General features: G+C 38.0%; 1 protein-coding gene across 7 annotated transcripts in view; it reads left to right on the forward strand.

Moving 5' to 3' along the window:
- Window positions 1–27,399, forward strand: part of SLC12A1 (solute carrier family 12 member 1) — a 103,232-nt gene that overhangs the window by 67,516 nt on the left and 8,317 nt on the right. For all 7 annotated transcript variants that reach the window (XM_071214183.1, XM_071214184.1, XM_071214185.1 and 4 more), the window contains 7 exons: window positions 4,630–4,770; window positions 7,296–7,402; window positions 12,112–12,194; window positions 19,605–19,748; window positions 22,816–22,947; window positions 23,187–23,298; window positions 25,535–25,621. In XM_071214183.1, coding sequence (XP_071070284.1) covers window positions 4,630–4,770; window positions 7,296–7,402; window positions 12,112–12,194; window positions 19,605–19,748; window positions 22,816–22,947; window positions 23,187–23,298; window positions 25,535–25,621 — 806 coding nt within the window. The remainder of the gene's footprint in view (window positions 1–4,629; window positions 4,771–7,295; window positions 7,403–12,111; window positions 12,195–19,604; window positions 19,749–22,815; window positions 22,948–23,186; window positions 23,299–25,534; window positions 25,622–27,399) is intronic.

Raw genomic sequence — 27,399 nt, forward strand, 5'->3', positions numbered from 1 at the left:
GAGGAGCTATGTAAAAACGACAGCTTCCTGCTGAACTGAGGTGCATACGCCAGACCAGAGAAAGACTTAGACAAATTCTGTTTGGCAAGGATGAGCATTTATTTAGGGGGCTTACGTGGGGTCCTCATCCTTGGTAGCAGGAAGAGAGACAGCATTTTCCAAGCTCAATCGTCTGCATTCCCAGCCAAAAGAGAGGGGTCTTTCATAATGCACGTCCACGTGCAGATGCAGCAGGCATGCGAGGGGCAGCAGGACTTCTAAAGACTGCAGTGTTACTAGATTTACTGATCAGTCACCAGTACACAAACAGTTCCTGAGGCTTGCTTTTTAACTATGTAAGAATGGAAAGGTGCTGTGACTGGAAGGGTAAAGAACTGGAAGAGCTGAAGGAGTAGATGCAAAGTCGTACGTGCCACATAAACCATTTCAAGTCAAGCTTAAGTCTCCTTTATGACCACCCTAGCCCGATGGCTATCTCCCTCTGCAGAGAGTATATTACCATGAGTTTTATGGCTATTCTTGTAGTCATTTCACAAATATGTACCAAGGTGGAGCTCTACTTTGAGTAACATTTTTTCCACTCTTTAATTTTTCTTTAAAACTTCATTGTCCTCTCCTCTCATTGTAAAGGAAAAAAGGAACAGCCTTGGACCATCTTCCTTATTCCTTGTAAAAAGTTTTCTCCCTTACTGTTTCCCTTTCTCTCCTTTCTGAAAATTTATAAAATAACTTAATGAATCCTAAATCTCTCTTTGTTTTTTTTCTCCAAATTCTACTCAATTTATTCATTTTTCAAAAAATATTACATTCAAAAAATATGAGGTCCCCATTCACCCCCACCGCCCCTACCCCACCACTCCCCCCACAGTAACACTCTCCCCCATCATCATGACACATCCATTGCATCTGGTGAGTACATCTCTGGGCATCGCTACACTCCATATCCTGTGGTTCACATCATAGCCCACACTCTCCCACGTTCCATCCAGTGGGCCATGGGAGGACATACAATGTCCGGCAATTATCCCTGGAGCACCACCCAGGACAACTCCAAGTCCCGAAAATGCCTTCTCACCTCATCTCTTCCTCCCCTTCCCCACACCCAGCAGCCACCATGGTCACTTTTTCCACATCAATGCCACATTTTCTCGATTATTAACTACAATAGTTCATAAATAGGATATCATTAAGTCCACTCTAATCCTTACTTAGTGTATTCCTCCTTCCTGTGGACCTTGGCTTGGTTGTGTCCATTCCACATCTATGTCAAGAGGGGGTTTAGATTCCACATGGATACTGGATGCAATCCTCCTGCTTTCAGTTGTAGGCACTCTAGGCTCCATGGTGTGGTGGTTGACATTCATCAACTCCATGTTAGCTTCCCACCAAATCGATGTCCAGACACCTCCTGCCCTGCAAAATCCCAAAACAGCCTGGTCCCGAAGAATTTCCAACACTGCCCAGCCACTTCTTTGCAGGAGAGGTTATCAGGTGCGCTCACTCAGCCACCATCTTGCCCCGCCCTCCTAAATCTCTCTTTGAATTGAAAAAAAAAAAAAAGGTTTAATTCTATGGCATAACAGAGAACAGTTCAAGCACAGATGATCTCACAAAAACTAAAATTCTCTTTTTCTCTTCTTTCTCTAACCCCTTCTTAATCCAACCTTTACACCCACCACAAAGAAAATGCACTTTCTTTAGATGCATCTATTTTCCTTTTGTTAGTGAGCTTCTCTCATGATCTTAATAAAATAGTAACATGAACAGATACATAAAGAATGAAATAACCTGTAAACAGGCACCAGAAAGAATGGTGAGAATTGAAATGTGGACCAAATCAGTTCCAGAGCAGCAACGACAGCAAAGACAGACAAATAAGACTCTGGATGTTTTGGGAAAAAAAGTTGGAAAGAACACTGTGCTTGGCACAAATTACTCTGGTCAATCCTAATGGTGTCAAAGCACCTTTACAAACTCTCTCTTATAACAGTCATTTTTTTTTAAAGCCAGCTCACATCGACTTCTTCTCCAGACTAAAAGTTATAAATTCTCTACCTTTTTCTTAATCAGTATCAAAGTTATAGTATGTACAAGATTTTTAAAACTTCTTTATCTATTCAAATCCTGAACAAATTTATGTTCTTATATTTTGGATCCTAACTGAATCTAATCTATCATATTTTAATTGGGTGGTAAAATCCATTTTTAAGACTATGACATATTTGGGTGTTGAATAATCATCTTCCAGGGTGTCTTCCCTCTTTGTTAGGTTGCTTTCTCCTTACTACATTTGTATTTCAGCCTTGCCTCACATTAATATGTGTGCTACAAGGATATTATAATCACTCTTAGCAAAGAGAGACTGCATGAAATATTTTTATGACTTCTCAATATGGCAAATTTAGGCATTAAAGTAAATCTCTCTGTCACAATTAATGTTTAATCTGGATTTTTGTAATACTAATAGGCACACATTAGACTATATTTATTTAAATAAATGCCAGTTTCCCCAGGGGTTCATAGTTCCTGTGGTACACTCAATATACAGATGGTCCAATGTCTTCCCTGCCTGTTGGTTATTCCTCTGACTCATGACCGGTGCTATCATTGTGTTTCCTTGAACAAAATATTCCTTCTTTCTTTTGCAGTTGATGTAGGCTAGAAAGGACCAAAGAAGGACTAGTGGTTCATTATGGCAGTCTGGACACCTGAGCTAAATTTCATCTACAGTGACGCAGTTTCCTTAGGCTAGGTCTTTTGGTTTACTAACTACCCTCCCCATTGCTCAACCACCTCTGCCTTCATTGAAAGTTCTCATTTTTTTAACTTTAATCTAAGTCATCCAAACTATTTTGAAAGATGGCAGGTTCTAGAAGCTATCCTGGAAAAAAATAAATATATGAAGAATCTGATCTAATTTAAATAGAATCTTAATTCTACTTAAAGATCATCTAGACCAGGGCTGAGTAATATTATAGAAATATGTCATTTAAAATTTCTAGTAGTCACATTAAAAAAGCAAAAAGAAACAGGTAAAACTATTTTTAATGATCTATTTTACATACTTTTTTTGTACTAGGGTTTCAAAATCCAATGTATATTTTACACTTCCAGCATATCTCACTTAGGACTAGTCACATTTCAAGTGCTCAGTGACCGCGTGTGGCAAGTGACTATCACACTGGGTAGTGCTGAGCTATACCATTTCCTTATTTTTATAGATGTAGAACCTGCTGCAAGACAAATGATATATCCTGCATCCTGACTCCAACTTCACTGCTCTTTCAGCTCCATCATAGAGCAAACACAATGGTAGAAGTAGGTCTGAAACTTTAATGCGATTGTGAGCGCTCCTTTAAGACAATAAAGATTAACTTTGGATGAGTACCTTCTGTATTCCAGGCATTTTACATTCTCATTTGCTGTATCACTACTACCTAAAACAACTTTGCAGGATAGAATTTTTAATCCATGTTTTCAGAATATGTTATCAAAACTGAGAATTAATTGCCTGAGAAGGTTAGATTGGAAACAAGTTCTGTCTGACCAAAAAGCCTGGACTTTTTTTATACAGTCCAATTCTTTTTCTCTCCAACCCAAGACCCTCTAATACTCCAAATGTGTTCTGAGGACCAGCAGCATCTGGGTTACCTGGAGCTTGTTAGAAATGCAGAATCATGGGTCCTATCCTAAAGCTACTGAATCAGAATCTGCATTTTACTAAGATCCCAGGTGATTGCTGTGGAACCAAAGACAGTGCAACAAAAGGCCAGATCTCTCTATGAGTTGAAAGACTTTCCCAGGAAATAGTAGATTCACACCCTGGCAGGCACTTTTTGGATTGAACTGAAATATGAGGATGAAAGAGCTAGCTTGAGTTTTTAAGCAAGGAGAAACACAAATAGTTTCAGGAACTCAAACCTTGAAATTATAAAATGCTTCATCTACTACCACAACCCCTGCCCCTCTTCTCTCTAATCTCCTACATTCTTCTTATCTTATAGGCATGTGGACTTTATTCCCACCAAATACATTGAGTGAGAGGGAAATGTTAAATTTATTTGAATGGAAGTATGTCAACATAACACCAGGGAAATGGTACAAGGGCATTCTTACCACAAACACACGCAAAACAATGAATCAGCCTAATAGAATTGTCAAGATGTGGTAGTTCATGGCAGAATTTGCAGTTCACATCATGTCCTGGACTCCTGAGAACTCTATTTCTCGAAATTGGGCTGAAGCTGAGATTTCCTTCGTGTTGCACAAAGTGGTGCTTGCTATTCCAAGGTTGATTGTGTATTTATTCTGAACCTGTGCAATCACATTTGCAGTATTTTCCTCATGTGCCATGGTGCCCTCTGCTCTTCCTTTCATTCCAAACGAGGCAGTTAATTAAGCAGGTGTTAATAACTCCAGTCCTTTTGCATGGAAAGTGCATCATGCGAGCAGCACAGTCCTCTCCAAAAGGTTGAATCCGTGTGAACCTTGTTTAGTGAGGTGTTTTTTCCCACTTTCCCATTTCTTAACTCAATGGGGCATTGCTGGCTATTTTTGTGCTTTAGAAAACAACAGCAGTGTGATGTATGATAGCAGGGTTTCTAACCAATATTTCATTGTGTCGTGCAGGGACCGCGCAAGCTGTGTGTTAAGGAGATGAACAGCGGCATGGCGAAAAAGCAGTCCTGGCTTATAAAGAACAAAATCAAGGCCTTTTATGCTGCAGTGGCGGCAGACTGTTTCAGGGATGGTGTCCGAAGTCTCCTTCAGGTAAAGCTGGCAGGGAGGGAATGAGTACAAAAGCAAAAGACAATTAGCACTCCATGTTAATGAGGCTCCCAAAGCTAATGGATCTTCCATCACAGATCAATGCCAATGGTTAGGAAATTGGTTTCCAATTCCTGAGGCTTGGCAAAGCTAAAACAAAAGTAGAGAGGTTCTACTGCAATGAGCTATGACTCATACAGAGGAAATGGAAAATGAGGTTGCCTTTGGCCACCAGCATACATTATGTCCCCAAACTTACATTGAAATGCAAATTTGTTCTGTTGGTCGACGACATTTAGGATACTATTAAAACTTCAAACTATTTTTGCACCTCATGCTGCATATAGCAATGCTCAAGTCAGGCATTCTTTTCCTTTTTTCCTTTTGCAAATGGTGTGAGGATGGTTGTTAGGCTCAACTAAATAAATGACTGGTGATCTGGGCATAAAATCTCTGCATTCTCCTAAATTATTTCCAGAATATTGAATAAAATGTAACCATCTCTGGGGCTCAACACTAAAGCCCACAGTTCTTCTGCCTTTTCTCCCTTATTCGTCCATATCCCTTCTATAATAAGTACATAACATCTTTCTCTGGTTCTGAGCCTTATTATTTATAGTGCCAGAGAATTCTTAAAGCAGTCCAAGAGACCCTCAGAAATTGGAGGACTTGGGTTTCCAATGATTTTAGCTTAAATAGGTTTGAAAGCCCACATTCTAAGTACACCAAATGGTGCATTTGGCTTTCAGAGTTACCATACTCAGGACTGTCAGAATTCAGGACTGAATCCAGGTAACGCTAATTTTCGTACAGGCAGAAAAGAAAGATATTGATTAAACTGTAATATTTTGGAGATTGAGAGTCTTTAATGCATTCCTGTCTCTAATGTCCCTGAAGAACACTTGCAAAGTAGCTACACATGCAGACAAGCCATTTCTGAAAAACTGATTACCCCCAATGAGCCATCTGTTCTTAATTCGCTAACCCATAGAAATAGATGTCATTGCAGGATGCTGATTTTTTTTTTTTGGTAGTGTGTTACTTTTCTTTTCAGTCGCTCTTTGGTTAAATATGTTGGAAAACATACGTTTAATGTAAAATTCTCATGAAAGATCTGTAAAATAATAAAATTTTCAGCTAGGAATGGGAGAACAGACAAGGAATTAGAGTAGGGAGAGAAAAGACATGGATATGGAAAAGAATTCTTGTATTAATCAGGAAGTTATAGATAAAAATTTGACCATGCATAAATCTTGTCCACATGAATTTCTTAAAATAAAAATGGAGTACTGAAGGGTCATAGCAAAAAGGATAGGACAAAGTGGTATTAAAGGGAAACACTGCAATTACACCATTTTGGGTAAATTCTTGTCTGCGTCTGAGAAGTTTGGGAACAAACAACCACATCCCCAAAATGTAGAGGGCAAGATTACATCCACACTGCCACGCAGCTGCCGAGGAGCATATGACAGCTCTAAGGAACTTTTCTGCTACCTGTACGTTTCTAAGACCAATACCCCAAAGGCAGCAGAGCCAAAGTTTATTTCTGGCACCCTCTGCTGGTGCCTATCTCCTTCTGTGTTCTGCGGTCCCCTCTAAAATATTCAGCTCTGTGAATTTGTCTCACTATTTCTATCACCCGGAATTTCCTTCCTTCACTCCCTCTGCTCTGCTTATCTTTGCCTTTGTCAAAATCTAACCAACCTCCAAGACCCAGAGCAAGTGCCACTTCTCCAATGAAGCCGTTTAGGAGTTCTCAACTGGAATTCACGTTTTCTTCCTTTGTGCTTCCATATGAGCTCCTATTGCATTTAGACTTGTATTATAATTGTCTGTCTCAGTTTACCAAGCTTCTTAAGGCCAAAGAACACATCTTGCTATTCTCCCACAGCTCCTGACATAGCACTTTATAATTAACATGTGCTTAGAAATATTGTTGAAGTAAGTTTAATTAAATGGAAACCATATCCTATCATCTAATGGAGAGACCGAAACTTCTGAAATGGAAGATAGTTATTAACAATACTGCCGTACAAGTGGATTAAGTTCTGGAAACATATAGCCCGATTACTCTTCAATAAATAATATAAGTAGAGATTTCAGTGATCCTTGAATATAAGAATTTTCCAAACACGGATTTTATTGCTAATGACATTACAGATATAAACAGGTAGAAATGAGCTTTGAACCACTAAGTTACAACATGCATACCAACAGCTAACCAGCCCTTGCTTGATTTTAAATTATTGAACCATTTTAATGAGTGTGTCAAAGGAAATGCAAATGACTGCTAATTTAGAAAAGCTACATTTCTGTCATCTAAAATCCATTTATGCCTGAGATGATTTAGAACTAATCTTTCTATTTTATGCTTGGGTACGAGCATGAAGGACATGCACTAAAATGTAATCTAATATTCAGAATCTTCAGAACATTACTTCAGTGATCTTTTGGACATTATTTTTCATTTGCAGCAGTGGTTTCTGGGTATGGTGAGGATTGCCCATGTTTATATGTTTTCTGTTTAGGCCTCAGGCTTAGGAAGAATGAAACCAAACACTCTGGTGATTGGATATAAAAGAAACTGGAGGAAAGCTCCCTTGACAGAGATTGAGAACTACGTGGGAATCATACAGTAAGTGATGGCTTTCAAGATATGTTCTTGTTTATAAAGCACTAACCAGGGCAGTACATAGCTGGCACTGTTGCGCCAGATTAAATTGCCTGAGCAGAGCACATTCCCCTGTTTCTCTGAATTTTTTCCCAAAGTGAAAATAACACCGCCAATAAGAGAACTTGAGGGAATCAGAATGTCAGAGAAGGCGGGGTGGGAGAAATATCACTGTCAAAGAAAAAGGTAAATAGAGTTACAACATTGAAACTTATTTATAAGATTAAAAACAAGGACAGCTAGATAAGGGAGGATTTTTTTTTTTTCTTTCAAAACACTTGAGATCTTGGTTTGGCTGGTGTACCCAATTCAGTCATTGTCTTCTTCTGAGCCTTGGATAGATAACATGTTCACTATCCCGTGATCTCAAATCTCGCTGTGCTGGATTCATATGCCAGGTGCCTCCAAGTATAGCAGATTGGTTTATGCACAGAATGTGAGTTTTAAATGATATTTGATGTTTCATCCCTAAACATTTGAAGGGTCTTGGTGTAGAGGTAATGATATCGAACAAAAATGGGTTCTTGCCCAATGCACTTCAGGAGTTTGAAAGAGAGAAAGATTTTGTTGCTAGCACATAGGAAGGCATTCAGATGGCCTAAGGGCCTAAAGTCTATCTCCCCAACTGCAGTAATTCTGATAGTTTTATAAGTATTCAAAGACAGGCAGGTTTATGCTAATAAGTAATTGGGGTGGGGCTGGTTCAGGTTCCCTCATTAATAGGCATTAAGGGGCTGTGTACTGTACATACAACTTTAAAGTTGTAAAAGAGGTTGGAGGGTGGATACAAAATTAGAGTGAATCACAAGGTTTTTACAATTACAAGATAAGGGATATATAGTTTTATAATCATTATCAGAGATCAAAGCATCTGGATTCTAGTTCAGCAAGTTTCAGTAATTGCAAGTATTTTCTTTTGGCTCTTCTACAATATACTAGAAAGTAAAAAGGCATTATTTACTGTTTAGGTAATCACATTCATCTGTTAATTCTTAACTCTCAGTTACAGTCACAATGATAGTCCTTATTAAGTGCCAGGCACTGGGTTAATGTCTTTAATGTGAATTATTCCATTTAATTCCACAAAAAGCTTTTGAAATCAAGTGTAATTGGTGTTTCCATTTTACAAGTGGAGAAACAGACATTAAGAATGAAATAACAAAAAATCACAGTTGGTAAATGACAGAGTTGAGATTCCAACCCAGGACCATCCAAATTCAAAGTCCAAACTCAACCACAGTGCTATGCTACCTCCAAAAGTACATGCATACATGAAGTATTATCTAACTCCTTTCCTTCTTTTGAGTCAGAGAACACAAGGACTACACATAAAGAGAGAAGCAGGGTGTCCTCAATGACCAGGCTTGAAAATAATTAACCAGACTCCTCTCCACAGACGCAATGTTGGCTAAGTTCAACAGCCATCTTTTGCACAAACAGAACTGAAAACAGAAGATTTCTTCTGCCTGAAGTCTGGCTTTACTCTGATTTCACCCCTACCATTGCATTTAAAAGTCCATACTACGCAGAGAAGAAATCCTCACCCCTTCAGAACAAGCATATACTTAGTGCTTCGTATGCAGGCTATTTCCTCTGCTGCCTGCTAGAATGAGTACCACCGTTGTTATTGTCTGGGAGAGCTTTGCACAACATAATAACAAAAGCATTCTAATATTAGTTCTACTGTAAAGAAGAATGAGAGAATGGTTATCTTCTGAAGTTATGTGCATCACTAACCAAACAGAAATTTACTTAACAGTATTCCTAAGGTGGGGAGCCTACATATTAAATGCATTTTTCTGGACTGTGATTCCCAAACGTACACAGCTGGGATGCCATGTGCTGCTTTCTGGCTCCCAGGAGTCCCCTAAATGCACTAGGTTCAAGCTAAACCAGGCCTGATTCTGGTCAGGATCAGAATTTTGCCAGGTTCAGAAAACATCATTTTGGTACATTTATAATCACAGTCACTTGCTGACCAGATGTTTTGGGGATGGATTAAATCTGTATTTTGTTATCCAGATTCTTTAGTAAAATTCTATCCTCACCTCTGAGAAGAAAGGGGGTGGAAAAAGAGAAAAGATAAGCAAATAGGAAGAAGTGTGTAAACCTTCAAACAATCCATTATTTAATGCAAATTTACCTGGGACCATCTTCAAACCTCCTCACCATCCCAAACATACTAGAAATTCAAAATGACCAAAATAACTAAACCCAATAATACTGAACCAAGGAGGTCTCTGGCTTTTACAATAAAGAATGGTTTTCTTGGTAGCAAAGTTCCTATACTTGTACTAGTAAAAAAAATAAAAATAAAAATAAAAACTAGCTGGCTTGCTAAAGTTAAATGACTTTACTACATCAGCAATGGGGTTAATAAAGAAGGAAGATACTCATACATCTATATTATATTTCCCTTTCTAGTCTTTTTGATGTTTTATGACAAAGTAAAACATGATGTTATTATTAACCAATAGAGTATTATTATAATAATATAATATTTTACCGTTTTTCTTTGAATAAAAGATTTTAAAGGTCTGCAATATTCTTAAGAGTGATTGAATTTTAACTGGAATCTATATTAGTTTTTCTATGGCTACCATAACAAATTACCTAGAATTTAGTGGCTTAAAACAATGCAAATTTTCATCTTACAGTTCTGTAGTTTAGAGTCTGACACTGGGATAAAATCAAGGTGTGAGCCTGGCTACATGCCTTTCTGGAAGCTCTAGGGGAGAATTCCTTGCCTTTTCCAGCTTCCAGTACCTGCCCACATTCCTTGGCTCATGACGCCCCTCTCAATCTTTAAAGCCAGTAAATGGTGGTTTAAGTCCTTCCCTCATCACATCGCTCTGATCTCCCCTTGTGCCTCCCAATTTTACTTTCAAGAACCCTTGTAATTTCATGGGGCTCCAGAGGATAATCCAGGATAAACTCTCATCTCAAAGTCTGAAACTTAATCACATCTGCAACATCCCTTTTGCGATGTAAGGCAACATATTCACAGGGTCCCAGGATTAGGACATGGATAACTTTGGAGGTCCATGCCTAACACAGAATCCAAATGTGGAACATGTTGTCTGTTTTAATATTCAAGGATTGGCTTATCAAGAATTTACTTTCAGGCTGCTTTTGCTGAAATGAATCTGTTACATTAAGTGATGATCAGTTATGGTTTAATTTTGAGTGAATTTTCATGTTACACTGAACTTATTTATATCACTATCTGAAAATTCAGATTTACTTTGGACATTGGAAACTTGTTGCATGAGATGGGACAATCACAAACTGTATTGTGTCTGGGAAGGAGTGACCCAATAGTAAGAAGTCTGGGATTTCAAGTCCATAAAAGATTAAAAAAAGGAAAACCCAAGGAGAAAATTTTAAATATACCCAAAGTATTCATTGATTTGACTCTATTTGGAGCCAGAGAAAACATAGTCCTCATGAACAGAGAGAAAAGAGAGGGAACTATCTTTGCCTTCTAGATAATCTTATTCCATTGGTTTGAGAGCAGAGAGGGCAAAACAACCATCTTGAAGGTGACTGTGAAAAACTACTGTTTCAAAAAGCCTGTGCAGAGCCAAGGGTAAGAGTTCCTTAGAGGAAATGGAGACATTTTTAACCAGGAACTTGATATCATAAATGTTATAGAGGGATTCCTCCTCAATGGATGAGAGGTTTGGCAATCAATTTCAAAGGGTCTTGGCAGACTGAAAACTACTCTTTGTTCTAAATATTTCAATGATTGTTTTGCTTACTTTATAAAATAATTATTAATTTTAAAAGATGTGGAAACCTCTTAACAAAATTCTAGTTGGTACTTTATTTGGATAAATTGTTTCCAGAGTGAGTGATTTAATTACCTCTACTCAGAAAACATTTTTTAAAAGGCTATAGAAAATAGTTTGGCTATTCCTCCAACAGTTAAGCATAGCATTTCTATATGACCCAGCACTCCCACTCCAGGTATATACCCAAGATAACTGAAAGCAGGGACTCAAACAGAGACTTGTACACCAATGTTCATAACAGCATTAGTCACCACTGTCAAAAAGGGGAAACAAACCAATTGTCTATCAGCAGAGGATGGATAAGCAAAAGGGGGTTTATCCATACAATGGAATATTATTCAGCCATAAAAAGAAATGAAGTTCTGATACATTCTACAACATAGATGAACTTTGAAAACATTAATAAGCCAGACACAAAAGGAAAAATATTGTACCGTTCCAATTATACCAAATACCTAGAATAAGAAAATTCATAGAGACAAATATTAGAGTAGAGGTTACCCGGTTGCGGGTAAAGAGGCTGGAGAGTAATTGCTTAATGGGTTCCGAGTTTCTGCTTGGGAGATGGAAAAACTTTGATAATGGATGTTGGTGATGGTAGCACAACATTGTGAATGCAATCAATACCACTGAATTGTACTCTTAAAATGGTTAAAATGGTAAATTTTAGGTTGGATGTATGTTACCATGATATAAAAAAAGGTACAAGGGGAGAACAAACATATAAACAAAAAAGGCTCCAGCTCTTAGCTATACTCTAAAGTGTGAATTTCAATAGTTCAATTATATCACAGTCCTAGAAGCTAGTTTACTATTAGTCCCAAACTTGAGGATTAAGGGAGCTATTTAAATCACTAACCACTTCGCTTCCACTTCCAGTGACGCATTTGATTTTGAGATTGGCGTGGTCATAGTCAGAATGAGCCAAGGGTTTGACATCTCTCAGGTTCTTCAGGTGCAAGGTATGTACTTTTTTCAGTCAACCAACAAATATTTATTGGGTGCTTACTCTATGCCTAACAGTGTTCTAATTGCTGGTACAGCAGTGTATGGTACAGAAAAAAAAAAAAAAAAACTAACAAAGGAACTTAAATTCAAGTGCTGGCCCATGGTGTCGCTTCTCCCTATACTTTCCCCATCTCTAACATGAGCAGCCTTTGTCCTGTGAAGCAAAAATATAGAATAATTCAAGGTAGTCATCAGTTGTTTTTTTTTTCTTATCACAAAACCACAATGCAAGCATCACTGAAAGTAAATACCTTTGGGGAAGTAAACTGATGAATTAATTTCTGCAAGATGTTTCAGTAATTGAGAATAAGAAGAAATGAGTGAAAGTTTAAAATAGTCATGATGAGGGACAAAAGATACCAGAGGATGCAACGAGTGATCTGCTTACAATAGTGAGAACCCCAGTGTGGTTGTCCAGTTTCCTCGATCAACATTTGGTCTCAAGAGTACAAGAGTAGAGGAGGAGCTGAGATTTGCTGGGTGGGTGCAAGAGATAGGAAAAGTGTGGAAGGGTTTTGAGAGCACCAGTGCCTGCCTGGTGCTTCAGATTCCATTTGGCTCTTTCATGATTGTCTCCATCAAAACAGGAGGGAATTTGAGTGGATTAGGTGAATTTTCTATGCAATCATTTTAGTATGTTTGGGGGTGGGGGCAGAAAAAATAAAAGAAGGAACTAGAGACCAGCATTTGTATAAGGTAGAGAGACTATGATCGTATGTATATAAAGAGCCTTAAAAAAATTAAACTGGGAGTAGAGTCCACCCTGTGCAAAAGTGTAACATGTAGGTTATCTTTGGTGCTTCCAGCTTCCCTTGTCTATTCCCTTTTTCTCTTTTATAAACCTTTTATATGTCCAGATTAGATTTACTCCTCCGCCCTGGATGTTCATGATTAATTTTCATTCCTTCCTAGTGGAACTTAATAAATTAATAACAACAGTAGGTGACATTTTTGAGAACATACTTGGTGCCAAGTATTATGCTACATGTTCACATATATTATAACATTTATCATCCCAAATATTCTATGAGGAAAGTATGCTATCCCCATTTTATAGCTGATAAAATTGAGGCTTACCCAAGATTCACAAGGCAAGTAGTTGGTAGAACTGGGATTCAAATCTGTGTCTGTATGAAACCAGAGCCCATTGTTCTACCACTTTCCTACACTTTAAAAAGGAGATCCAAAGAAGACAATGACTTAAATAAAAATGAGTAGCCGTGGCGAAATTGAGATATGGGAATATGGCAAGCTATTTCCATGCGTACCTTCAAACATCCAACATAGGGACTGCCAATCTATAGAAAGATAGACCCCCCACTTTGAGCGTGATTATAAGAACCTAATATTAAGAGACCTGTTCTGTTGCTAACTTCCCAGGCTTACTTTCATTTTTTTCTGCCTTTCTGCTATGTTGCTTTCCATCTAAAAAATGAGAATACAAAATACAATTTGTATTTAGATTACACATTTGCTTTGTATGTTATGTTGATCTCTTCAAGCTGAAAGATGTGATGTAGCTGAAAAATATTGCTCCCACCCCTCACTGCTCCATCTGCCAAAATGCACCATCAATTTAGTTCAATAGAACAACACAGCAACTGAATTCCATAGTATTTTTGAAAGAATCCTGGCAGTGAACGGCAGTCCCATTTTAATTTCCCAAGGGAAGTATCCTATTTAAATCAACTCTGATGTTTGAAATATTTCAGTTTCTTAGTTCAGAAAGGGAAAATACAGTTGGATGCTAATAAAATAATTATAAGTACCAACTATCTAGGGTAAACAAAAACAATGTTACCCAAATACTTGAAGAGCATGCGGAAAAATAACAGGATAATGATAGAAATTAACGTTATACCACATTTCCATGCATTGTTTTGAAGTTTATGTAATTTACAACACAAACCTCATATTAAATTTTGAATTGGAAGAAATAAGCTTGTGTTTCATTATGTTACCCTGTAATATGGGGCTTAATAAGAGCCTGATAAATCTTAAGTATTGCATTACACTATGTTAATGATTATCACTATAGCTTTTCCAACACAGACACCATAGTGTCATCACAGATTATAATTTAAAGGAAATATTAGCAATGTAGAGTGCCCATATACTGTAGTTAATAAAGCAGTGAATAGAAATCAGCTTTATAGGTAATTTACCAGCTAATGACAATTATTTCTATATTGTGTCACTGGCTTATGTGAGAATAACTTTTTGTATAAATAAGATCGATGCTCATATCATTCCTCCTTGCATGCCATGGCAACTCATTCAATACTGATGGCTGATAGTTTCTCTTAATAAATTAATTTATTGCCTGACAACACAAAAGAACACTGTATTTATTTCATGTGGTTTGTTTCCCAGAGGTATTTAGCAAGTTTTGCCAACTACATCAGAGTCCAAATTGTACTAGTAGGAAATAAAATGATGAAACGTGATCTGCAATATATTGTGGTCAAGTATTCTATGTAAGTACAGCACGATTTATGACCATCTCAGAGCATAGGGATACTGCAGTGTCTGATCGAGTAGCTTAGCAAAATAAAGACAGATGGCAGTGTAGTAAATAATTACTTGATTGGAAGGCAACCACTGCAGGATTGCTTCCTGCCTTCAATTCAACGAGACTTCACCTGGGGTATGGCACATTGATTCTTAGGAACATTTGCAGCTTTGAGTTGATTGACTCAGGAAAGAGCCATAATTTAATAATTAATAAAGAGAAAGGATGCTGTGAAATGGGAGGGGATGCGATTCCCCGGTGGGTTTCCCTGCTTTCCCTTCTGTTGTCAGATAATTGACTGTTTTATCTCCTTACGATTTTTAGACTCTTACCTAATTCTAAAAGACACCTTTTCACAAAGACTGGGGATAGAGCATTTGAGGCCATTTTGACAAGTAATTTAATTCCAAAACATAGTCACTCCAACAGATTAGCATACAATCAAGTTATAAAGTACTCTTCAAGTTATAAACCCCTTCAGGAGGTTTTGGCCTTTGCATCAAGACATGACCCAGAATTCACTCTTTGTTCCTACTTGAGAACTGTGTGGGGGTATGTATGAAGAGATTGATTAGAAACCTACCCTCAGCTGATAGAACCTAAAGGTCTAAGCTTTTTCTTCCACCTTACCAGAACCTCATGGAATATCTTCAAATCTTGGAAAGAGAGAAGGGCAGGCATTCTCTCTCTCTCTCTCTCTCTCTCTTCCCCCCCCCCCCCCCCCCCCCCAGTGTTCTGGTACTACCTGATGCCCAGGTGGTGGCCCTTTCCAGAGGACCCTTCTCCTTCCCTTCTGATCAATCCCACCTGTCCTACCTTCCACTGACTGCACTATTAGCCCTAGCATTAACTCCAATTCTTCAAACATTGTCTGCTGTACCTACCCGACCCTGCATGCACACTTCTACCATTTCCATCCTCAAGAACCATTCACTAGGTATGTCTTCCTTTTCAAAGAGAATGCTTTCAGAAGTGTTGAAGTGTATTGAATAGTACTGAACTAGTATTTTTTTTTATTTCAACAAACTATTTTTGAGTGCAATTTTGTGCAAATATTGTGCCAGGCACTGCTTGGGGTAGAAGTGGGGGTCAGGGAAGGTGGATCGGGAAGGGTGTGCACAGTCAAGAATGTGAAGTTCCAAACATATGCTTTGGAATCAGGTAGATTTGAATTCAAATCCCAGTTTTGACAATTTTCGATTCTTGCAACTTTGGTCAAATTACTTATCCTCCCTGTGTTTCACTCTTCATGTTGTAAAGGGGAATAATTATAGTACCTACCTAATAGATGTGCTATTTGGAGTTAAAGGACTTGATGGCTGCCAAGTGTTTGACATTGTTTTTGGCACCAAGTAAACACAACGGTGGTGGTAATGATACTTGATAGACGCCCCACCCTCCGGGGGTTTGCAGTCTAGAGCAGGTAAAGTAGTCATATGTCCTCAAAGCCTGTTCTGTGTCAGACAGTTATAGTTTAATAACTGCAAAAAAAGGTTTAAGCAGAGTATTATGGAAATTTAGAAAAGGTTAATTCTGATTGAAAATTTGGGGGGGGGGGGTTCTTGAAAAGAATGCAAATCAGTATTCTTTCAACAGGCAGACATCACTAGAATGGAAAGCAGAAGACTGGGGTTGTTAGATGGGTGACCTCGAGGAAATCACTTGAACTTCCTGAGCCTAAGTATTCTTACTGGATAAAATGGGAAGAATAGCATCAGCTCTGCCAGCATCCAGTATTGTTGTTGGGATCAGATGAGATATTCTGTGGAAAGGGCTTTGTAAATCCGGAAGCACTGCAAATGCAGCAGTGGTAGCAGTTATGGATGAGTAACTTTTACTCCCAACCTAGAGGAAATCAGTTTATGCCTATCTATCCACACAGTTTTGCAAGTTAGCTGGCCAGCACTCCTCTTGAAAGAAATGTTTTCACGAAGTCTAATTTTGATTTCCCATGCAAACAGAGGCAAGCAGTACACTGGTTAGATAATTCAGGAGAAAAGATAATCAAAATTCACTTCTATTAGTGCTGAAATGAGAAAAGGAGGGAGTGCTCAGAAGGAGGCCTCTGATCACCTACAAAGTGAATAATTAAGATTAACACTAATAAGAACTTGCAAAAATCACTGCACACATGGTGATCACACCATTGTGTGGATCTGAAAATCCAAGATGGCAAAGCGAACAGATGTAAGCCTTTAGAATAGACTCTGTCAGCCCCACTCTCTGTCGTCTTTGAGGGAACTGCTGATTCTGAATCATTAAAAAAAACATTCTGGTTTTGTCTCTCAGTCTTGCGATTTTGCAGTTCGCTCTGTCCTGGATGGGCTGTGTACATACCTTTCACTCAAATTATTGGAGTAGCTCCCAGCTTGCTCAGCCAGCTGAATCCATGAAAAAGGAGGATTTCTTTCCCTCCTCTGTCCAAACCAGAGGACAAAGAGCATGGAAATCTGTGGCCAATCATCAAGTATGTTAAAACCTGCCAAAAAAAAAGAGAAAAGAGCTCCTTCCCCACAGCAACCCTTAGAGTTTCCCCAAGAAGCTCACTAATATGCACCTTATCGGATGACTGCAAAGAGCAGGTTAGCCAATCAGTCAGCTCCTGCGATGCCCCAGAATGGTGGATAATAGCCAGAGTGCTATCACTGGGGCTTTTATGACAAAGTTTGCTGCTATTGCTGCAACCCATCATATATACTCTCTCTTTGGGGTCTTCCCTTTAAAATTACATGTTTCAGGAGGCACAGTTTATGGGAAATAATTTGGCATTATACCAATGCCTGAGAGCATTTAGATTTATCTGATTATGAAGAAAGAGTTCAAGGTAAATAAAACATCCCCCAAATAATAGTAATAAGCCAAAACAAGAACATCTTCTTAGAGAGCAGCATACAGGCTTTGAGTAAAGCAGATGTCTTTGCATTTGAACCCCTTTACCTGCTGTTACAAGTTACTGAACCTCTCTGAACTTCAGTTTCCTTGTCTACAAAATGAGGATAGCAATACTAACAATCTCACAGTTGTCTGAGATGTAATAAAATGCAACGCAGTCTCTGGCACCCAAAGAGAGTGCAGTAAATAATTAATAAATAAATAAATAAATAAATAAATAATAAGCACACAAACTCCCAGGTCTAAATACCCTATTTGCTTTTCATGACTAAACTCATTTCCAGAAGTGGCGTAACTATACTACCTATAGCATGCACTCCTGGTATTCTTTAAGGAGCTCCAAAACTCTATGCTGAAACTCTTTGTCCTTTATACAGAGTTAGGAGGGTGGGAGAGGGGGAGTGTTACAATACCCAATTTCACAGATAGGAAATCTGAGGCATAGAAAAATGAATGACTTGTCTATACCTTAATATTTAGAGCTATTATTCTGAGCTACTTGTTACTTTCTGGATATAATTTGCTAAAATTCATTTCTTTTTAATAATTGGTCATAAAGCCAGCAGCAAGGCTTGGATTGGTCATGACCCCCAGTGCAAAGCAGCTTGTGGTCATCTCCACAACTTCTGCCTGAGCTTTGCTAACATCGGTCTAATTTCTCAGGTTTTCTACAGTTGCTGATCTTGAGAACCTTTTGAAGCTTTGGGGAAATCACATGGGTGATTTGACCTTAAAGCATGTGCCACTGGCAAAAGATTAATTGTTAAGACCTGGAAAGGGGCTAGACAATTCTGCACAGCCGAGTAACAGCACCATCTAGGGACGTGACCGTCCTGACAGATTTAGTTAGTACATAATTGATAAATCTAGAGTTTGTATAGCCTGGCTTCGTGGAGAGATCAGGCACCAAGACACAGAAGTCTGACATTTACAGAAGCCTTGGCAGTGAATCTATGCTTTCTACCCTCTTCCTGGGAACAATGGTCATTTTCTAGGGCTCTGTTCTTAGCAGGCAGAGAGATGATGGGCTCTGACCAGAGTGCCACCTTGCCCAGTAAGCAAGAAAGCTGTCAGTTTGGACCTGTCACGTGACTAATTTTAGTCTCATTTACCCTACATCTAGTGCAGGCTGAGGTCACAGAGGAATTCATACATTACATAGTAGTTAGAAATTTTGCACCTCAATCAGAATCCAAAAAAAATAAAAGGCAGCCAGAAGCAACATTGAAACTTGAATTGTGGATCTAAACCTTCGGCAGGCAATTTTGGACAGCTCAAATCTTGTTCCAGACTTCAGTGTTATCAGACCCTACTAACAATTTCAACTCTGGACAGAAACAGAGAAATCTCAGCTCTTAATTCTTTGGCTTTAGTAACCCACTCCAGAACCAAATCCATGCTTATGGAAGGGAATTGGTGGTGGATAGTTTTCTCCGTAATTTGTGTTCAGAACCTGTAGAGTTCATCACCAGATTTGTTATTTTGCTTTAATTCTTGCTCTCTAGTTTTATGTTTCAGTTCAGAAGGCATTGTTGAGCACCTGATATATACCCAGCGCACTTCTATAATTTTGCCACCTCTAGGTGTAAAGTATCTGACCCAGTATCTTAGGTCAGTAAATCAGTGGCTTCCAGTGTACAAATCTTATATATAGTTGGTGTGTTTTTGTTTTCACTTTTGTTTTTTTCCTAGCAATAAATAAAGACTGCATTATTTAGCCTTCTTTACCCTCACAAATAAAAACCTAATGATTTCATGCATTATAACTTAATATTTAGAGCTATTTTTCTGAACTTATTACTTTCTGGATGTAATTTGCTGAAATGTATTACTTTTTAGTCATCATTCATAATCATTTTATCATATATACATAATTTTGATATTATAGAAGTTTATAAGATTTTTCCTAGAGCCTCTATAGCCCTGAATTAAGTAGGTTATTCTTGTCTTCCTTTATCAGAGGAATTAGAGAAATTAGAACAGGAGAGGCTGGCACTGGAAGCCGCTATCAAAGACAATGAATGTGAAGAAGAGGGTGGAGGCATCCGAGTCTTGTTTAAAAAAGCCAGCAAGTTGAACATTACTAAGCCAACTCCTAAAAAAGGTAAGTACTCTTTTAAAAATTACAAGAATGTTTACAAGGTAAGACACTACTTGAGTATCTGTAGGACTCAGATATCAATTTATAAGATGTTGGGATGTTGAGTATAGGTAAGGATTAAAAGACATTTCTTTTGAGAAGATTGTATTTGTAGAGGGTGAAAGTTATTGTCATTTATCAACATCAAGTACTTTGTTCCATCCTACTATAAAAACTTTATCTTAAAATAACAATGTTTGGTTTGGGAGTTATCATGCTTAAGCAGATTGAGTGCCATAAAACAGAAACTTAAGGGAAGCAGATGTGGCTCAAGTGATAAGGCCTCCACCTACCATCCGGGCGGACATGGGTTTGATCCCTGGGGCCCCCTGGTGAAAAAGAAGAAGAGAAAGCACGTCTGTGTGGTGAGCCAGTGCCCACATGGTGAGCCAAGTGCCCACACAGTGAGCTGAGTGCTCACTCAGCGAGCCAAGTGCCTGTGTGAATGCCCACGTGGCGAGCCGAGTGTCTACCATGCAAGTGCCTGCGTGGTGAGCCAGTGCTCACTAACTTCTTAGTTAAGATGAAAATTGGATAGAAATTTAAGAACAAATACCCAAACTAATTTATCTGCCCCTGCCCACCTTGCAGACATTTCAGGGCATTGAAAGTTGACTATCACAGGTAAATAGAAGATCCACTAGAACCTTAATTTCAAAAAGCGTCTTGATTACAACCAGATGCTGGATGGGGTTGGAATTTCATTAAATACTAATCACTACCCATTTTGGCTAAGTCTGTTTTACATCCCAGGACAGAGGACCAGAAGATGGGAGAGATTAGCTTTTATGTTTTTATAAGTTTTATAAATGGGTGATTGCAACAACTGACTCTGAAAATTGCTCTTTCGGAAAACACTCTGAGTTTAAATTTAGTGAGGTGCACAGAGACCTCTGCTGGTAGAAAATTGGAATGTTAACAGGCATTTCCCTCATGCACAAGTGTTCAATACCTACTGGAGTCATAACACTGGTGAGAGTCCGTTAAAGATCATTTCACTATGAGGCTCTCGGAGTCAAATAGCAGTATCCAAACAGAGACTTAGTCTCTGGTCTGGGTTGGCATAAACCATGTACAATGTTCAGCCCTTCAAAGAAGTCATCTCCTGCAAACGTCATCTCTGACCCCTTGGTTCTGTTTGCTTGTTCTCTTATTATAGTCCCAGGATGAAATTTTATCTGTAGTACAGTGCTTTAATATATTTACAGAGAGTGATGGGAGTGTCCAATATTGCTCCCCACTTCAAATCCTAGAAGTATCATAGGGTACCTGGAATATCCTATGGGGTATGGGAGTGCCTACTACTTACTGCCCACCTAACAATGACATTTCCGAGGAAAATGATGTTTTTGAATCTAAAGTTGGAGATACCTCAGGACTTCCGGGTGTAAAAATCAGAATACTATTGTTCTGGAGGCTAAATACTATTTGCTTTCCTCTACAATTATTGTACCCATGGAAGGAGTTGCAAGAGTAGACCACTGAATCTGCTCTATTAAATTGTACAGTATGGAAAAGCATGGAATGTTCAGAAGTTACAGCCCAAAACTGTTCTACCTGATGGGAGGTATGGAAGTCTTTATTAACAGAAGCAGGACTTGTTATTTATTCTGAAATCCTGTTTCTGCATTACAATACTTGTTTTGGCAAAAATGTACTCCTCTGAAAATCAACATGTCTCACTGTTTAGAAAAGTAATAATAATGTTACTCTTATTTTCGATGACTAAAGTTTCAAGTACAGCTCTAAAAGTAGGAGCATTCATTACTCTGGGTTTTATTTAGTTGGTTGATGACTCTTTTGAGTTCTAGATGAAAACCAACCCTGCCTCCAGGTTTGATTTACATGTAAGTTTGGGCAGGATTTGGTCCATTTTGTAAATAAATTTACTTTCTCCCTCAGAAGTCCTAGAGATATAGAAACAATATAAGAAAATTGCTTCAGAACTGACAGACCCAAAACATGGAAACAGTAAAAAGCAGAACAAAGCATCTTCAGAATTGCTTAGATCAGAAAGGACGCTCAGAAGTGGCTGTCAGCTCTGCTCTAAGCACTACAGTGACACCATCTCTTTGAAAGAGAACAATGAAGTCATAACTTTAAAAGACACAGAAATTAGAAATAATGTAAACAGTGTAGCAAAGAAACACCTACCAGCAAATAGGAATAAGGACTCTGTACAAACACAGACCTAGTTCCCTGGCTATACTTTTACTGTGTGTTAGGATGGAATTATGCAAAAAAAAAAAAAATTAAGTATTTTCTGTGTACTCAAGCATAGGTATTCTAGCTCAACTACAGGTATTTTGTCCTCCCATATTTCTTGCCTTTTTCCATTTGATTCTCAGAGATTCAAATATTATAGTTTAAGTGGCATACAGTTAACTTCACAAAATTCCTTGCCGAAAAAACAAAGGAGTAAACCCGGACAACCAGGGGGTCCAAGGATCAGTCCAGAGAGCAAGATGCACGTGGGCCCTGACAACCTTTAAAATCCAGATGTTCACTAAACTTACACCAAAACTGTGCTCAAACGAACAAATCCTCTAATAGAGGAATGTTTCTGTTTCTATTCTGATTCTATTGCTTATCTTTAGAGAACCAATCACCATATATTCAACTTTCAAGTAAATCTAAACATATTAAATTGATTTACACTTGAAATTTGGAAAAATTAGCAAATTTTTACTATACTAACAGATAATTTAGTATTATTACATGACTAAGTGATAATTCCACTCCATAGCAGATGGCCAAGGACCCGAAAAGAATCCACTGCTTTATAATTAAAACTGTTATCACAAAACCACTATCAAATTATTATGTAACTATTGAAGATGGTCTGAATTATGAGGAATTCAAGCTTTAGTGCTCCTTTTCAGAGAATAGCGCTTACCACCTTTCTATATGTATAAAAACATTTAATAAATACGTCACCCTTCCTCTGTTTTCATCAACAGATTTATTAGAAAGATATTTTGTTCCTGTCCTCCTAAGACAAACAGATGCCTCATTTTCTCTTTCCTTTCAGACAGCAGCGTTAACACAATACAGTCGATGCATGTCGGGGAGTTCAACCAGAAACTCGTGGAAGCCAGCACCCAGTTTAAAAAGAAGCAAGGAAAAGGCACAATTGATGTTTGGTGGTTATTTGATGATGGAGGTAAAAAAATTTCAGCATATACACTTGGGAGCAGAATTTCTATGTTGATAAGTTTAATAAACTGTATGAGAAGTTATATCAAAATGCTTCCAGTTAAAGAATTCGATTTCTGTGTTCTCCAAAGAATTAAAATTATTTAGGAGCTGTGAATGTGGGAATGAATAAAAATGTAAAGCTATTCATTTCCTTTCAGTTGGATATACTCATCCTTTCTGTTCATAATTTACTTTTTATTTCAGGGTTAACACTCCTTATTCCCTACATCCTGACTCTCAGAAAAAAATGGAAAGACTGTAAATTAAGAATCTATGTTGGAGGAAAGATCAACCACATTGAAGAAGAAAAAATTGCGTAAGCAAATTATCACTCACATGTTAGATCATTTAGGATGTTTGTTGTCACTTTTAAGAACTTTCAGTGATTTTGAGGCAAAATAGATTTAAAGACAAAGCCACCAGGATAGGTCTCCTGATTACTTGGTTTTATGGTTAATAAATTAACCACATAATTTTTTTAATCACTATCTTCCAGTCCTCTTATTTCTGGCCACAAATGCTTTCTAAGAGGAATTTGGCACAGAATCATCCTCTCAAGTCTTGAATGAGAATATCATTGTCTTGCATAATGTTTATTTTGTTCTGATTAGTAAATGCATCCAAGAAAGGAACAGCCTGAAGACATTTGTGTCCTGTAGTTTTTTCTGGGAGATCCAAACGTGTGAATTCATAGGAGCTTCTCTTAGCCCCACATGCTGAAAAGGCAACTAAATGGAGACACTGCACGGGGTTCCTCACCCCAGCCCTGTCACCAGCTAGATGCAGTCCTCATAGCTGGGTTTCCAGTTTCTTATTTGTAGTAGGAAAGAGTTTAAATGGATGACTGGTGAGATCCCTTATAACAACAACAAAAAAAAGCAACAACAAAACTCCCTGCAGTTAATTTAGCCATGGAGAACTGATGTGTAGTTGTAAGGAGAACAAGCATGCTAAGAACATGGCACTTTCAGAGGTCTCTGGTGGAAATCTGAAATCTAATGATCTTCAGCAACCCTTAGTCCTTCATGGCATATTTAAGTCCTAGGCCCTTCCTGGAACCTCTACTTCCAGAAATCACAAAATAATGACAGGCTTTTATTTAGTAATTTTTAATAGGTTTCCCTCGTAGAAGGATGAAAAACATCCATATCATATATGTGTGCATGTGTTTGTGTGTGTGTATATATATATGTCTAATGTTTATTTTCTCTTAAAATAATATAATATTCATATGTATGAATAATATTCGTATGTAGGAATATTATATATATTTAATTCCTCTTGAAGAAAGCCATTAAAATGGAAACTAACATGATGTCTTGATATCTTTCTTAAAACTTCCAGTACCTTCTTGGGACAACTGATGAAATTTGAAAATCATTCGAGGATTAGATGACAGTACGGCATCAATGTTAAATTTCCTGATTTCAAGAATTATACTCTGGCTATATAAGAGAATGTCCTCGTTCTTAGGAAATACTCACTGAAGTAGTTAGAGCTTAAAGGGGTCTGATATCTGCAACTTAATTTAAAATGGCAGATAGGCAGGTAGGTAGGTAGATAAGAGATGATAGAGAGATAGAAGTAGATAGATATAAAGAGAAACAAAGAATGTTATATCAAATGAGGCAAAATGTAAACAATTGGTATATCTGGGAGTTCTCTGGGCTATTCTTGCAACTTTTCTGTAACTTTGAAATTATATCAAAATTAGCAGTTACCAGGAAAAACCTCTAATGTATAACTATATAATGCTTAAATAATAATTTGTTTGTTAGTAATTTCTCAATAACTCCTTAAAATTGATGACCAAGGGAAAAGGACTTGGATAGGGCATCCGTCTACCACATGGGAGGTCCACAGTTCAAACCCCAGGCCTCCTTGACCCGTGTGGAGCTGGCCCACGCGCAGTGCTGATGCATGCAAGGAGCACTGTGCCATGCAGGGGTGTCCCCCATGAAGGGGAGCTCCATGCACAAGGATTGCACCCCGTAAGGAGAGCCGCCCAGCACAAAAGAAAGTGCAGCCTTCCCAAGAATGACGCCGCACACACGGAGAGCTGACACAACAAGATGACGCAACAAAAGGAAACACAGATTCCCAGTGCCACTGATAACAATAGAAGCAGTCACAGAAGAACACATAGCGAATGGACACAGAGAGCAGACAACTGGGGTGAGGGTGGGGGAATGATGAGCAAGATAACAGTCAATAAGTGTTAAAACTAGTTCTATCTTTCAAATGATAAGGAAATGCATACTGCTTTGTATTATCCTCCCTGAAACATGAATACATGGCTGGTTTGGTCTTTCTAATCTCTGTACCTATGTGACTTTCTTTCTGTGTTCTGTGGAAAAGCTCAGGTCACACTTAATGTATCCATCAAGTACTATAATGAAAATTAAACACTAGCAAAAGACTAGATAAATTGGCTTGTCTGAAAGCTAAGCTGAAATAAGACATGATTGCTTTTAATCTCTTAGATACGAAAACTCTTTGATTGAAAATAGTTAAATATGCAGCAATGAAGTGCTTTTCTCTTATATTTTCAGAATGGCTTCCCTTCTGAGCAAATTTAGGATAAAATTTGCAGACATCCATATCATTGGTGACATCAACGTTAAGCCAAACAAAGAGAGGTATGAAACATTTAACAAGGCCCATTTTTTCCTCATGGTATTCACTCAGTCTTTTTTGTGTTGGTTATCAAAGAGTAAAAATGCTATATATTTACTGCAGTGACTTCTTGATAGGATATAATGAAAAGGACCTTTATGTAATCCTGACAGATAGCTAATCCTGACACATAAGAAGTACATTCGAATAGGAAGAAAAGGGTTGATGGTGAAGGTAAGCTTGAGGGAAAGTTGCTAAAACTCAGGTTAGTTAGCATTTTAGGATTATCTTTCATGTTCTTTGTGTCTATGGTGTCAAGAATAGCAGGATCCATAAGGCCAGGTTAATCCTCTGAGCGGTCTGTGCAAATGTTCATTATTCAAACCTACTGGTAGGGCATTCCAGATGGGGAACTCTGATAGGGCAGGCGTGGAAACAGCTTGTCTCTTGCTGGCACAATGACAATACATATCTTCCAGAGCCATTTTAGCTTTTAGGCCAACATTTAGGGCCTATGAACTATTGGGGGCCTCTAAAACTATTTGAAGCCAGTCAAGGGAAGGTATTCACCAAAATAAAAAATAAAATGGCAAAATTGAAATAATAATTGTTTAAATGTCTTTAAAACATGACATCATTTTAACCCTCATTAATTGCAAAATTTATAAAGTCTGTGAAATTTGAAAACAATTTGCAAGTTAGATCTTCACAGGAGTTCCCAAGAATGCAAGAGGATTGGCTGGAAATCATAGCTCTTTGCAAATTAAATGAATTGATAAGAGTCATTTTTGGAAGCATAATTATAAAATGTTTTCCATTGTTTGCGGTCTAAAATCATATTTACTGTTGCATGTGAACAGAATTTATTATATTTGATTTGTTGGGGAGCAGGGCCTTCAAGAATACAGAGGGACCTGAAGGTCTCAGAATGGCAAGTCCTCACTGACCTGTTGGACCTCTTCCCATTTCTGTTGACCAGCATTTCTCTTTCCTCTTGCAATTCTTGAGAGGCTGCAGTTCCAACCCCTCACACTATGCAAGTCTTCTTGCCTCTTCCCTTCTTTTGAACGAATGTTATCCTACACAAGCTTGATAACTAACTGAAAATTATTCCCATCTAAAGGCATTCTTATTGACTAAATGACCTTGAACTTCATGTTCTTTGAGGGTATTCATGATTCCTCCAAGGCTGTAGCTTTGCAAAACACTTTAACTGTGGTAAGAATGCTGTAATTGACAGTGTTGACCTGAGTTGTTACTTTATAATATTTCTTTATATCATATATACTTCTAATTCCTAGAAATCCCATATTTCTACTGTTACAAATACTTAAAAAAAATTAAGCTTCCATCTGCCCTATACTACCTAAGCCCCCTCTCAATCTGAAGCAAAGCAGACATCAAGACTGAGGAATGAATAAACATAAGAGCAGACTGCAGCCATAGACCAAAGGGGACTTATTGTTATTGTAGTTATTAGTGTGTGGGAACGGAAGAACTTGGAACATAGATCTAAAGATAGAGGTTACCAGAGGTTCTGAGGGAAGGGGGAGGGAAGAACAGGCAGAACACAAGGTGTTTTTAGGGCATTGAAATTGAAATGCATACAGGCCATTATACATTTATCAAGACCTATAAAATTGTACAACGCAAAGTATAAACCATAATGTAAACTAGACTTTGCTTAGTTGCAGTGCTCTAATATTGCTTCATCAATTGTAACAAATGTACGGCACTAATGCAAGATGTTATTAATGAGGGAAAATGTGAAAGGGGGAGGAGGTGGGTAATATGGGAATCC

This window comes from Dasypus novemcinctus, chromosome 3 (genome assembly GCF_030445035.2).
Source record: "Dasypus novemcinctus isolate mDasNov1 chromosome 3, mDasNov1.1.hap2, whole genome shotgun sequence".
In the NCBI taxonomy this organism is placed as follows: domain Eukaryota; kingdom Metazoa; phylum Chordata; class Mammalia; order Cingulata; family Dasypodidae; genus Dasypus; species Dasypus novemcinctus.